The sequence below is a fragment of the Drosophila kikkawai genome, chromosome 3L (assembly GCF_030179895.1).
Source record: "Drosophila kikkawai strain 14028-0561.14 chromosome 3L, DkikHiC1v2, whole genome shotgun sequence".
In the NCBI taxonomy this organism is placed as follows: Eukaryota; Metazoa; Arthropoda; class Insecta; order Diptera; family Drosophilidae; genus Drosophila; species Drosophila kikkawai.
The window spans coordinates 8,509,805-8,521,460 of record NC_091730.1 but is presented as its reverse complement, the minus strand read 5'-3'; the positions used below and the strand labels follow the sequence as shown (position 1 = coordinate 8,521,460).

Here is an 11,656-nt window from a genome sequence, read left to right as displayed (position 1 = left end):
AATATAAATATTAAGAATAAACCCTTAATATATTCCTAGATAAACCTCAACCAGATATTTGCCATCTCTGGCTTCCTGGCAAATGGCACTGTAATTGTTATGGTTTGGCATGGGGCCTGAGGATGGGATGGGCACGGATTGGAGCTGGGATTGGGAATGATGCTGGGACTGGGAGCGAGCGACTGGGTAGGCATGCGAATCAATTACATATTACAGCCGCTCCGGCGACGTCGCAGCGATTAACTGCAGTGACTTCAGAGTTTAGAGAACTGTGCAACACTAACCTGTTCGAGCGTCGGATTCGATTCGATGCCGCTTTCATTAAAGTGCAAATTATGACTTGCCAGTTCCGCCAGGTGTTGTGCCCGCCTGGCCTATTTGTCTTGAGTGGCCCGGCTTTGCCCATATCTCCTCCGACGCCGCCGCACCGCCCGATCTCTTTGTGTATCTGGGAGCTGGGAAAGAGCCACCGCCAAGATGTAGGGGCTCTGCCCTTTAACGTATGAAGTTATCAACGCCATCGTCGCAGCAGCAACAGCAGCAATAGCCCCACATTATTTACAGCTTTTACAACATTAATTGCTACCTGTGCGCACATCTGGAGTTGTAAATGACTCTGGTGGCCCCTTTTTTTCCATCCTGAAAGGCGATGGTATTGTCTGAAAATAGACAGTAATTATTTATAATTTAATTCATATTTTTACTAGAAATTATTGTTAAAAAAAAAACTTTACTTGAAATATATATACATATATATACATATATATTTTTTAAAATTAAATGCGGTTATATTAGTGTATTTTTTTGTTTTTATTTAGAAAAACTATATTAAATAAAGCAGAGGGAGGATTACTTTGTGCAAAGCCATCTAGCGGACTATTTAGGCATTACGAATTTACTTTCAATTTTTTGGGTTTTATATGGTGGGACTTGTTGTCTTTTTAAACTAATATTTAATGGTTAAATTAATATAAATTACCGTATTTTCATATTTTTAAACCCAATTTGACGCTTAAATTAATGTAACTTATAGTCTCTATAAATTAAAATTAAAATATTTCGGTTTTATTAAAGTATTTTTCAGTTCTTAATTACGAAAACTCAAATTAAATATAATATTAAAATTAAAATGTACCGGTTAAATTAAATTTCTTTGTTTAAATTAAAATTAAAATTTGATTAAAGTATACCAATATATTTTTAATGCATTTAAAGCTTTATTTGGTTAAATTTCTGTCTTAGAAATACGGGTAATAATAATAATTTTATTCATTCTATAAGGCACTCTTTTGGAATTTTCAAACTTCTTTAAACCTTAATCATAAAATATCAATTAATTTTATTTCATTCAATATTTTCGGTTAGAAAATCATATATTTTATTATTTAAATTAACTTTAAGGAACTGTTTCTAATCTCCTGCCATTTAACAATGTATCACATTTCCTTTCAAATAACATTTAATGTCTGAATTAGTACACACTGCACTTGGCGCAGCGAATATTCTCGATCAAGCACATTTGGTAACCCTGCATCTCCATCATAAGGTCCTGGATATTAAACTCGATGTGATTGTAGGCCATGTGCCAACGACAGGAGCCTCCGCGTTTGGCATTGATGAGGCTGCATCAAAGGGAATAGCAAATTAGGTTGACACAATATAGTACAACAAATAATAATAATAAATACCGGCACAAGTGTCTCATCACATCGTACATCAGGTTAAATTTCTCAGCTCTCACCAGACTGCAGATCTGCTTGTAAATCATTTCTACGTCCGCTGGCAGCGGCACCTCCTCGTTGCTGATCCATACGTTAAGCATGCTCTTGTAATCTCCCTCCAGCATGTTGGAGGGCACCTCTACCTTGGGAGAGGGAATAGCGGGAGGTTTGCCGCTTGTGGGCACCTCATCCGGGGACCTGTTGATGTACTCCAGTAATGCAGGATGCGTATACTTGGGCAGCTCCTTGACGTAGTCCGCCACAATCTGGTCGGAGCGACAGTCGTTTTCGTCGGAGCGACTGTCGTTTTCGTACTCCTTTCGGGCAGCTGCTCGCTGCTGCAAGCGAGCCAGGCCAGCACGGGAAGTGGAGGGGCGAAGATCGCTGGCATTAAGGGGACTAGTTTGTCCTAATGAGCTTCTTACAATAAAAGGTGGAGGCGGCGGTATCTCCTCATCCGATGGAGTGGTTGAGAAAGCTGGGCTTAATGATTTCCTAGCAGGGTCATCATTTTTCTTCTCCATGAGTAAGAATTCATTCTGATTTTTGAGCAGCTCACATCGTATTTCCTCCGGCATATGCGCCAGAAAATCCGGATCGATTTCACGTGGTCCCACATCAGTAAACTTCAGTTCTGGCTGCACACCTTCACACTCAGAACTCTTTGGTTGTTCCCTGATCATTGGTTTTTGGACCTCTGCTGCTGCATTTAACATGCTCAACACATTCCTGGGCTTGATCTTGGCTTTAACCTCGGCTACTTTCTCCACTGGCTGTTCCTTTGGAGGCTTAAGCGGGTAACGTGTCCTCTTCTCGGTGATTTTAATAAACATTTGCTTGAGAACATTATCCTTTCTCACTTCACCGGCATCCTCGAGCTTAGTGAGATGTATGCCAAGTCCGCGCAGCTCGTGGAAAGGCAGATCAGCTTCCTTCATCAGGTTGAGGACGAGAGAGGTAATCACATTGACATCATCGGTGGCATGCTTGAGGTTCGAAGACTTGTTGACAATATCGCAAACGCCGTGGCCCATGTACTTGGAGGTTTCCACGGGCGCTTCGGCAGCGCGGACCATAATCTTTAGATTGATGGACTTGGTCTTACGCTTGACCTCAGTCAGACGTTTGGTGACCTCATCGCTGAGCTGGCGCAGGAATTGCTCGCACTCGATAGCCTTAGTAAAGCGAATGCCAAAGTTCATTTCCGCAGAAACGGTTTTGCGAGCCTGAAAAACAAAAGAAAATTATTAATATCAATCGCTCCAAAGGTAAAGTAATCCTTGATTTCCCGAACCTGCTCATAAACCAAGGGACGTGGATCGATGCCCCGACAGTTGTTGTGTAAATTCAGTGCCAACTTTTTGCCCAAGAGCATATCCAGCCTCGCCAGCGACGTTTGCTGCACATCGCCGCAGTTGTTCAGGCCAGCCTGCTTGAGTTTGTGGCTCATACTGCTGCCCACTCCAGGCAGAGTTTCCAAGGCCATGGGGGCCATGTAGGCCAGGATATTCTGATTAGATGTCAGCAAGTGCTGGCCATTCGGCTTGGCCTCTTTGGTGGCCAGGCGGGCCAGTAACCTAAGAATAAGATTAAGAATAATCACAGCTTAAATGCTAGTTTCCACCTACTTATTGGGTCCCACTCCCGCCGAGCAGGGACATCCAGTCTTGGTGCGAACCTCCTGCCTGAGGTGCTCCACAAAAGCCATCACATCCACTTTCAGTTCATCCACCATATCGGTCAGCTCCACAAACATCTCGTCACAGCTCACAGCCTCAATATTCAAGGTGTACTGGGCCACCGTATTGTACAGCATGAAGGCCACCTCCCTGTAGCCATCAAAGTCGTAGGGAATCGTCTTCAGCTCCGGGCAGAGCTTTAAAGCTTGTCCCACAAACATGCCATTGCGAATGCCCTTCTCCCGAGCCTCGTAGCTGCAGGAGGCAATCTCCGAGAGTGACATTTTCTTATCAAAGCCAGAACGCACCTTGTCCACCTTGTTGTCGTCGTGCAGGCGATGCTCGAAGCGCTGGGCAAACAGCTCCTGCTCCACCTGTCTGTCCGCCTGCGGATGCACAGGCACATCGGCTGCTGCACTGCCGCCCTTGGAGTGGGTCACCGCCACAGGCAGGCCGCGGAGCTCCGGATGAGACCGCAGACCCACGGAAACGAAAAAGCAGTCCATATCAATGTGCATTACATACCGAAATCCAGAGATTTCGGTGGCTTCCTTTAGATTTTTCAGTGCCTCCCGCATGGGAAAGTCTTTGCCGGCATTGGCCTGTCGCAGCTCGCAGACATACTGCTTGAAGCCAGCTCCCAAAGTGGCGATGTGGTGCAGCCGGGAGTTCTTGTAGAATTCAGAAAGGAAACGAGGATCAGCGGCGGTGCGTGCATGATTCGAGTTCGATGATGTGCTGGACAGATTGTTGATGGACTGATTGGTCTCGGACAAACTGCTGGTCTCGGCTTTTTTCTCCGGAGAGGTAACCACAGCCTGCTGCAGCTCTCCTAGAATCCCAGCCAGATCAATTTCCATCTTGTCTGCTGGTAACTCTGCCGGTGGCTCTGCCGGTGCATCTACCTCCATTTTGCTCTCCTTTAAACTGCGATTTTTAACATTTGCAAAGTTGATTCTCGGCTGTGAGGTTTTCTGGTTGGTGAACAGCAAATAGGGCTTGTAGTCGACAATCTTATTCTGCGCCAGACAGTCCACCACCCACTTGGCGCTAATGAACTTGCTCAGATTCATGTTCCGCACCTTCACGTCCGGCAAAGTGGAGGCTATTGTGTATGTGGTGTGCGACCGTTCGTAGTGATGATAGGTTCCACCGTGCACCATCATGATGCGCTTCAGCTCATCCGCCGAAGGATCGGTTCGGCCATTCACAAAAATCGAGATTCCCTGAAATAAGTCAGACTTGCGAAATGGATCGCTGGCGGCAGCAAATTGCTCCTCCAATTTGGACTTTTTGGCTTCGAAGTAGCCGCCCTAAAGGAAAGGTTTTCGGTTATTTCAGATGCGTATTACATACTTTATTAAAAGGTTTACCCATTCTCCAAAACCATTGTCTTCGTCACGTGCCATTAATTCTTTTTGAAATCATAAAGAAATGAAGAAACCTCCGTGCAAAAATGTTGCGGTCTTTTGCCAGTGTTGAAAAGCTTTATAGTGTTATCGACTACAACAATCGGCTCTCAGCTGTTTCTCTTGATTGCTTCCTGGCAACTCTACCTCTACCTGATTCAGTGTTGCAAAACACCTGCAGTTATATTGCAATTTTTGTTTGTTTTCAAAGCGAAAGATGTGGAAATACGGACAAAACCAAGGCAACCAGGGACCAGTGGGCCCAGGAGGAGCCGGCGGTGGCCCCAACATGATGCCCATGGGCGGCTTTGGCATGCAGCATGGGAACATGCAGCAAATGCACATGTCGCCGCAGCACCAGCAGCAGCAACAAATGGGCATGATGGGCGGCGTTCCAGGCGGCATGCAGATGAATTCCCAAGGCGGAGGCCCCGGCGGTCTAATGCCCGGCATGTCACCCCAGCATCAGATGCAGCAGCAGCAGCAACAGATGATGCAGCAGCAGATGATGGGACCGCAGCAGGGAGTCGGCGTTGGAGTCGTTGGAATGGGCGGCGGCGTGGGCATGGGAGGCGGCATTGCCTCTCAGCAACAACAGCAGCCGCAGGGTCTTCCCCAGCAAAATATTCCCCAACAGCAGCAACAACAACAACAGCAGCAGCAGCAACTCAACCCAGGACCCGGCATCGCCGCCGGTGGGTCTGGAGGAAACAACAATATGCTGGCCATCTCCCAGCAGAATCCACACAAGGAGATTAACATAGTTCAGCTGTCGCGTCTTGGTCAGGAGACGGTCCAGGACATTGCCTCGCGCTTCCAGGAGGTCTTCTCCGCCCTGAAGAACATCCAGCCCACGTCGCATCGGGATAATAACACGGAAAAGAAAGTTCAGGAGTACTTCCGCACTATCCGGCTGCTCTTCAAGCGAGTCCGCATCATTTACGAGAAGTGCAACGACGCTGGCATGGATTATATGAGTGCGGAGAGCCTGATTCCCTACCGGGACGAGCCGGAACCAAGGATCGAGCCCTCACAGTGTGATGAGTACCGGAAGGTCCTGCAGGAAAACCACGAGCTCATAGAGACGGTTAAGCTCAAGAACCGGCAGCTGCGCGAGATTATTGACAGGACCCGAATAATCATCTGGGAGATTAACACAATGCTGGCCATGCGAAGGTCTTAGGTTTCATAGACACTAGAAATGTAATATAATTTGAATAAAAACTAAAACATTGCCAACAAAATAAATTGTTTTGGTTTTTTAATTATTTTAATTTTAAATCCAACGATCCCCTTTTGTGTAAGCCCCTGTCTTTGCTACAGATGTTTGTTTTTTAAAAATTTTTCGTAGTTTACAACACTATTACGCTTGATCACAGTTTCCCACCTTTCCTATTCAGCAAAGTTAACAACCTGCAGCGAAGAAGAAGCAGAATTTGTTGTGGGCGAACACCGAGATTTTTTACTAGAAACAATAAACCACTAAACGCACTTAATTTAACAATTTAAAGTAAATAAAAACACCTGCAGACATGGCGAAGATGGCATTTCAGCACCAGGCCGGCACGGCGATGGAGTGCTTGAGCGTAAGTTATGAATGAAGGCGTTCCACCGTACAGACTCCAGCGCGGCGCTTATGTGTGTGTATTGGTGGAATTGGGTCGCTGGAGCAAAAAAAAAAACTTTCATATTTGAGCATAGATTTACCTGTTTTTTGTTGTTACCTGAACTGTAGATTCCCATCACGCTGCACAAGGAGAAGGACTACGATCAGGAAGGCCGGGAGATCCTGAAGTGTGGCTTCAAAATCGGCGGTGGAATCGATCAGGACTATAAAAAGAGTCCACAGGGTTACACGGATTATGTGAGAAGAGATCCTAGATATGATGCACTAAGAGAAAAAATCATTCAAAAAGGGAATTTTTAATTTTTTGTTGGAATTTTTCGTAAACTAATATTTTTTATGATTTTTAGAAGGGCAGAACACACAAAAATTGATTTTATTTGAGTGAAAAACTGTCATAATCCCCTTTAAAAATTATTTTAATATTATACATTCTTTATAAAAGGTATCATTGAGCGCAGAAACAATCGAAAAATATGGAAACAATTAATTTAATAATGATTTTCCTCAAAATGTATACTTTCTTTTTAATAATAATAATTTATAATACTTAAAAATATTATAATTTATCTATGTTTTCAATTTAAATCCCTTTTTAACTTTATAAGTTCCCCTCCAGTTTGATTTTTTCTCTCAAACTTTTAACATTAATTCCAATAATATTAAAATATATCTAAATTTCCCATGTCAAACCAGGGCATCTATGTGACCGAGGTGCACGAGGGCAGTCCCGCCGCCCGTGCCGGCCTCCGGATCCACGACAAGATCCTCCAGTGCAATGGCTACGACTTCACCATGGTCACCCATAAAAAGGCCGTGAGCTACATACGGAAAAACCCGATACTCAATATGCTAGTGGCCCGCAAGGGTGTTACCTCGACATAGGTGGATTCCCTTGGAGCGGGTCTCCAGTGCTACTCTAGCAGTATTTGCAGCGGCATCTAAACTAAACCACTTCAACGCCACTCTTGGCCAAGGATCTCTTCCTCGCCCCACTTGCAACCTATCCACATACTTAGATATACCATATATAGCATATATATATTCATAACTTATGCATATCGCGCACAGAGACATACTATACATGTAGCCACCTAGCAATGCTTCTTGTTGAATTCAATTTCTTTGCCTCATCAGTTGTTGAACGAGAACAAAACAGAGAGAACCGATTGCCAAATACCGAATATAAACAATTTTGTACTTTTATATATACAAAACATGTGCAGAGACCATTCCAAAAACGAACGCAAAGTTGTTAAGACAAACAAATACAATACATTCATAGTACATACTTGTGATAAATGCCGCTTACTGTGCAGATACAATGAAAAGATGCGCTAAAAGGGGCATCAGCTAAGTTTTACAATTGAGTTTTTTTAAATGTTAGATTGCGTTTTTCGGTGTCTTAATTAAATATGTCTAGTTTTATGAATCATTTGATATCTGTATTCGCTTTGATACTGATTTTGAGCATAAGCTTTTGTAAACGAATTAATTGAGCTCATAAAATACTCGTTAAGTAAAAGTACTGAATATGTGTTTCATTAAATAAATTGAATAAACTAATGCAATTTTAAGTATATTTCAAAAAATGCAGTGTTTCCCCCTTAATATTAATCTATGAAGCAGGAAATTTAATTGTTTATTGTGTAAATCTACTCTAGATTAGAAATTCCCTAGCTTAATAGTTGTTTGAATTGAAATCCCTCTAGTTATGACGCCTCAGCCCACCTTGACTTTGACCTTAATTACGCTTTTGCGTTTAGTAATGATGCTAGCAGCCGGCAACCACAGTAAATGAGCAACAAAAACTTACATGACGACAGCGGAAAGCCTTTTTTTAATTACAAAGTACTTTGGATTTACATACACACACTAACACACATTGAAAATATTATATTGATTACTAAATGGAATTCGGAAAGAAGAAATATACACACAACAGACAAGGCTGGGAGGAACTAGCAGGGAGCAGGAACGAAGGCAAGCTACTTGTTGGCATATCCATTAGGATTCTGGCTCTGCCAGCGCCACGTATCCTCGCACATCTTGTCAATGCCTCGGACAGCCTTCCAGCCCAGCTTCTCCTCGGCCAGCTTGGCGTCCGCAAAGCAGGTGGCCACATCTCCAGAACGACGATCCACTAACGCATAGGTCACCTTCTTGCCGGAGGCCTTCTCGAAAGCCTTCACCATGTCCAGCACAGAATAGCCCACGCCAGTGCCCAGATTATAGGCAAAGAAGCCCGTCTCGGCTATGTTGCGCAGCTTGTCCAGTGCCTTCAAATGACCCTCGGCCAGGTCCACAATGTGGATATAGTCACGCACGCCGGTTCCATCTTTGGTGGGAAAGTCACTGCCATAGACACTCAGGCTGGCGCGACGACCCACAGCCACCTGGGCAATGTAGGGCATCAGGTTGTTGGGCTCGCCATTGGGATCCTCGCCAATACGACCGCTGATGTGGGCGCCCACCGGGTTGAAGTAGCGCAGGGAGACCACAGCCCAGCGCTAAATAAGTTAATTTATTTATTAAAAAATTATATTTGGGGGTAATCCTTCCACTCACCTTATCTGACTTGCACAGATCCTTGAGAATCTCCTCTGTAAAATATTTGGTCTTTCCATAAGGCGATGTGCAATTCCCTGTGGGATGCTCCTCCGTCACGGGCAGGAATTTAGGCTCGCCGTACACCGTGGCACTGGAGCTGTACACAAACTTGAAGACATTGTTGTCTGCCATAGCCTCTAGCAGGACATTGGTGCCGGTCATGTTGTTGTGATAGTACTGCAAGGGAATGCGACAGGACTCGCCGACGGCCTTCAAGGCGGCAAAGTGGGCCACCATGTCGATTTTGTGCTGTGAAGAAGAGGTAGAAATTGTTGTATTATTTTATTTACTTAAAGTTAACAACAAAATAACAACATTTGTAGAAATGTTATTAAATTTGAATTAAATTTTAAACCTAGGCTAATATATTCCTAGTTATTCTCAGTAGCTCCAGCAGCTTGCCATTATATCACATAAATTATTTCATGGTTAATAATTGTCAGAATATGATTTTGCAAAGGTTATTTACTGCTCTAAAAAAATAGTTATAAATAGAACAGTTATAGACCGATTAGAAAAAATTCCACTAAAGCTAAATCTCTACAGCAATCAGTTCGGGTAAACATGGTTATCTATAGCCTGGTTTTGATTAACAAAGAATATAATTTCAAAATAAGCACTTTTATGTTGTTCATATTTAAAGTATTTATAAACCACAACCAAAAATGCCTTGCAAATTTAGTAAAAGTAAAGTTTTCAATATAAAACTCTCAAATCGTCAGCATTTTCAAAAGCATATTCATATTTCATGGATGATTTGGCAATAAAATGGCTTTGTTGTTGCTTTTAGCAAATAAATATTAATGTTTAGCATATGGAAAATTGAGGTTTCTAAAGAAAAATTGCCCTAAAAAGATTATAACAATTCCCCAAGGTATTAAATACGTGGAAACTCAATAGCTTGTAAACATGGTTATCAAAAGTTCTTTGAGTGCAGCGTACGTGCTGGATGTGGATGTGGATGCCAGCACACCAACTTGATTCCGACCTCGCCAAGTGGGGTCTATGTGGCCTCAGGGTCGCTCGCTCGCTCGCTCTCGTTCATCGGAAGTGCCCTCCCAACCCACTTGAGCAAACACAAAACGAGAAAAAGCTGATAGCAGCACGCAGCCAGATAAGGCCTGATGATGATTGAATGGTATATCCAGTTGGCTAGCTGGCACTCCACGCACTCCACTCTCCAAACTGCTGACGTTGCCCCAATGGTTCTTTGTAGCTCACCTCCTGGAAGACAGAGCGCACTTGTTCCCGGTCCGTGATGTCCACGCGATAAAAGTTGACCTTCTTGCCGGTGATCTCCTGCACTCGATTGAGCGCCTCTGGCAGCTTGGCACCGCTGCTGAACGCATTGCACAAATTATCCACACAGATGACGTTGTAGCCCGCGTTGAGCATCTCCAGTACGGTGTGGGAGCCAATGTAGCCGGCTCCGCCGGTGACCAAGACGGTGGGTGGGGCCATTTCTGTGTGTTGAAGAGAAAGGGAAAATTAGGCCAATCGAGCGAAATTCTCATTGACGTCACCAAAAAATCGTATGCCTTGTTCTAGCGGCAGCCGCCGTGTGCGAAATACCTGTTGTCTCGGCGGCTAACGGGGCTTTGCCAACGTGTGTGCGCTGGCAAACTCACCTGTTTTACAGGTGATTATCCCAGTTGTAGGTGATTCAGCTTACGGAATGGAATAACACACGCAGTCTGCTGCCGCCCTTGAAACTCGGATTCCGATGCCCAAAACAAAACGACACAAAAGACGCGTCTTGCAGAGATGAGATGCTGACTTGCTGCTGGCTAGCTACTGCTTCTGCTTTTGGCCCAAAGATCGCTGACCGCCCGAGAGTGGTGTTAACGCTTCTTCTCAACCCGTTTCTTGCACTCGTCCCGCCGCCTCGTTCGGTTCATTCATTTGTTGTGTTCTCCGCTGGTTCGCTTCCTGCCTCGTTTTGCCGATTTTCGTACGTCTGTTTTGCTGCGCGCTCGCTTTGCCACTGAGCGTCTGGCTCTTCGGTTTTGTGGCTTATTTAACTTGTTCTCCGCGACTTGTGCTCCCCCTTATCAGCATTCGGCGTTATCAATGTCATTTGGGCGTACGAGTGCTAGCTGCAAGCTGGCTTTGCTTGGTGTGCGTGCGGGGGTAACGATTTGTGCATCCTTATCGCTGGCGACCTTTGGCAGTCGATTTGTTGCTTATTTTATGCAACAACACGTCGGCTAATGGCTTTCCGAGCAGCTAATTGAGAAATTTCAATAGGTAAACAAAGTCTTCGAGTTGCCATCTCGTTGGGGCTGGGCAGAGTTGCCACATCAGCTGCTTGCGAAGGTCTATCGATAACTATTAACTGCTTTGCCAAAGGCACTGCTTCACCGACAGCTCTAAGAAGATCAGCACAGGCACAAACCGAAGTACAGACTCGAATCTGGGTGTAAAAACTAGGCCTAATTATCCTAGTTTTAAACCATTTCACATACGGTACACACAGTGCCAGCCAAAATAATAGAAACTAAATTTATTTTAATTGATTTTTTTTTATTAAATCGATGTAAACGTTTTTGAGATAAGATTTACGATCTTCAGCTGAATGGGTCAACTTTTTAGGGCAGGCAGTTTTTGTTACTT

The 11,656-nt window shown here is 44.2% G+C and overlaps 4 protein-coding genes across 4 annotated transcripts; 2 read left to right on the top strand and 2 right to left on the bottom strand.

Annotated features, from left to right (window-relative positions):
• Positions 1-1,354: 1,354 nt before the first annotated feature.
• Rev1 (Rev1 DNA directed polymerase) lies at positions 1,355-4,928 on the bottom strand. Its single transcript, XM_017175478.3, has 5 exons — positions 4,774-4,928; positions 3,350-4,713; positions 3,016-3,298; positions 1,689-2,947; positions 1,355-1,622 (listed from the first exon to the last, which is right to left on the bottom strand). The coding sequence occupies exons 1-5, from the start codon at positions 4,807-4,809 to the stop codon at positions 1,472-1,474; spliced, it is 3,093 nt and encodes a 1,030-aa protein (XP_017030967.1). The 5' UTR covers positions 4,810-4,928; the 3' UTR covers positions 1,355-1,471.
• A 38-nt stretch (positions 4,929-4,966) lies between these two features.
• Positions 4,967-6,057, top strand: MED30 (Mediator complex subunit 30). Its single transcript, XM_017175493.2, has one exon. It carries the CDS (start codon positions 5,027-5,029, stop codon positions 5,990-5,992), a length of 966 nt encoding a protein of 321 aa, XP_017030982.1. The 5' UTR covers positions 4,967-5,026; the 3' UTR covers positions 5,993-6,057.
• Positions 6,058-6,224: 167 nt separating this feature from the next.
• Positions 6,225-8,025, top strand: LOC108080641 (tax1-binding protein 3 homolog). The gene is made up of 3 exons (XM_017175469.2): positions 6,225-6,395; positions 6,545-6,673; positions 7,130-8,025. The coding sequence occupies exons 1-3, from the start codon at positions 6,342-6,344 to the stop codon at positions 7,316-7,318; spliced, it is 372 nt and encodes a 123-aa protein (XP_017030958.1). The 5' UTR covers positions 6,225-6,341; the 3' UTR covers positions 7,319-8,025.
• Positions 8,026-8,245: 220 nt separating this feature from the next.
• Gale (UDP-galactose 4'-epimerase) lies at positions 8,246-11,266 on the bottom strand. Its single transcript, XM_017175453.2, has 4 exons — positions 10,672-11,266; positions 10,265-10,506; positions 9,002-9,292; positions 8,246-8,943 (listed from the first exon to the last, which is right to left on the bottom strand). Exons 2-4 carry the CDS (start codon positions 10,502-10,504, stop codon positions 8,422-8,424), a joined length of 1,053 nt encoding a protein of 350 aa, XP_017030942.1. The 5' UTR covers positions 10,505-10,506; positions 10,672-11,266; the 3' UTR covers positions 8,246-8,421.
• Positions 11,267-11,656: the final 390 nt, after the last annotated feature.

Bases quoted from the DNA above. Each gene is read 5' to 3' on its own strand.
- LOC108080641 (XM_017175469.2), top strand. From the start codon at position 6,342: ATGGCGAAGATGGCATTTCAGCACCAGGCCGGCACGGCGATGGAGTGC. The intron at 6,396-6,544 runs GTAAGTTATGAA...CCTGAACTGTAG, and splicing joins CGGCGATGGAGTGCTTGAGC to ATTCCCATCACGCTGCACAA. The intron at 6,674-7,129 runs GTGAGAAGAGAT...ATGTCAAACCAG, and splicing joins CACAGGGTTACACGGATTAT to GGCATCTATGTGACCGAGGT.
- MED30 (XM_017175493.2), top strand. From the start codon at position 5,027: ATGTGGAAATACGGACAAAACCAAGGCAACCAGGGACCAGTGGGCCCA.
- Rev1 (XM_017175478.3), bottom strand. From the start codon at position 4,809: ATGGCACGTGACGAAGACAATGGTTTTGGAGAATGG. The intron at 4,714-4,773 runs GTAAACCTTTTA...CCTTTCCTTTAG, and splicing joins ACAATGGTTTTGGAGAATGG to GGCGGCTACTTCGAAGCCAA. The intron at 3,299-3,349 runs GTAGGTGGAAAC...TCTTATTCTTAG, and splicing joins GCGGGAGTGGGACCCAATAA to GTTACTGGCCCGCCTGGCCA.
- Gale (XM_017175453.2), bottom strand. From the start codon at position 10,504: ATGGCCCCACCCACCGTCTTGGTCACCGGCGGAGCCGGCTACATTGGC. The intron at 9,293-10,264 runs GTGAGCTACAAA...TCTTCTTCACAG, and splicing joins TGCGCTCTGTCTTCCAGGAG to CACAAAATCGACATGGTGGC. The intron at 8,944-9,001 runs GTGAGTGGAAGG...TAACTTATTTAG, and splicing joins ATCTGTGCAAGTCAGATAAG to CGCTGGGCTGTGGTCTCCCT.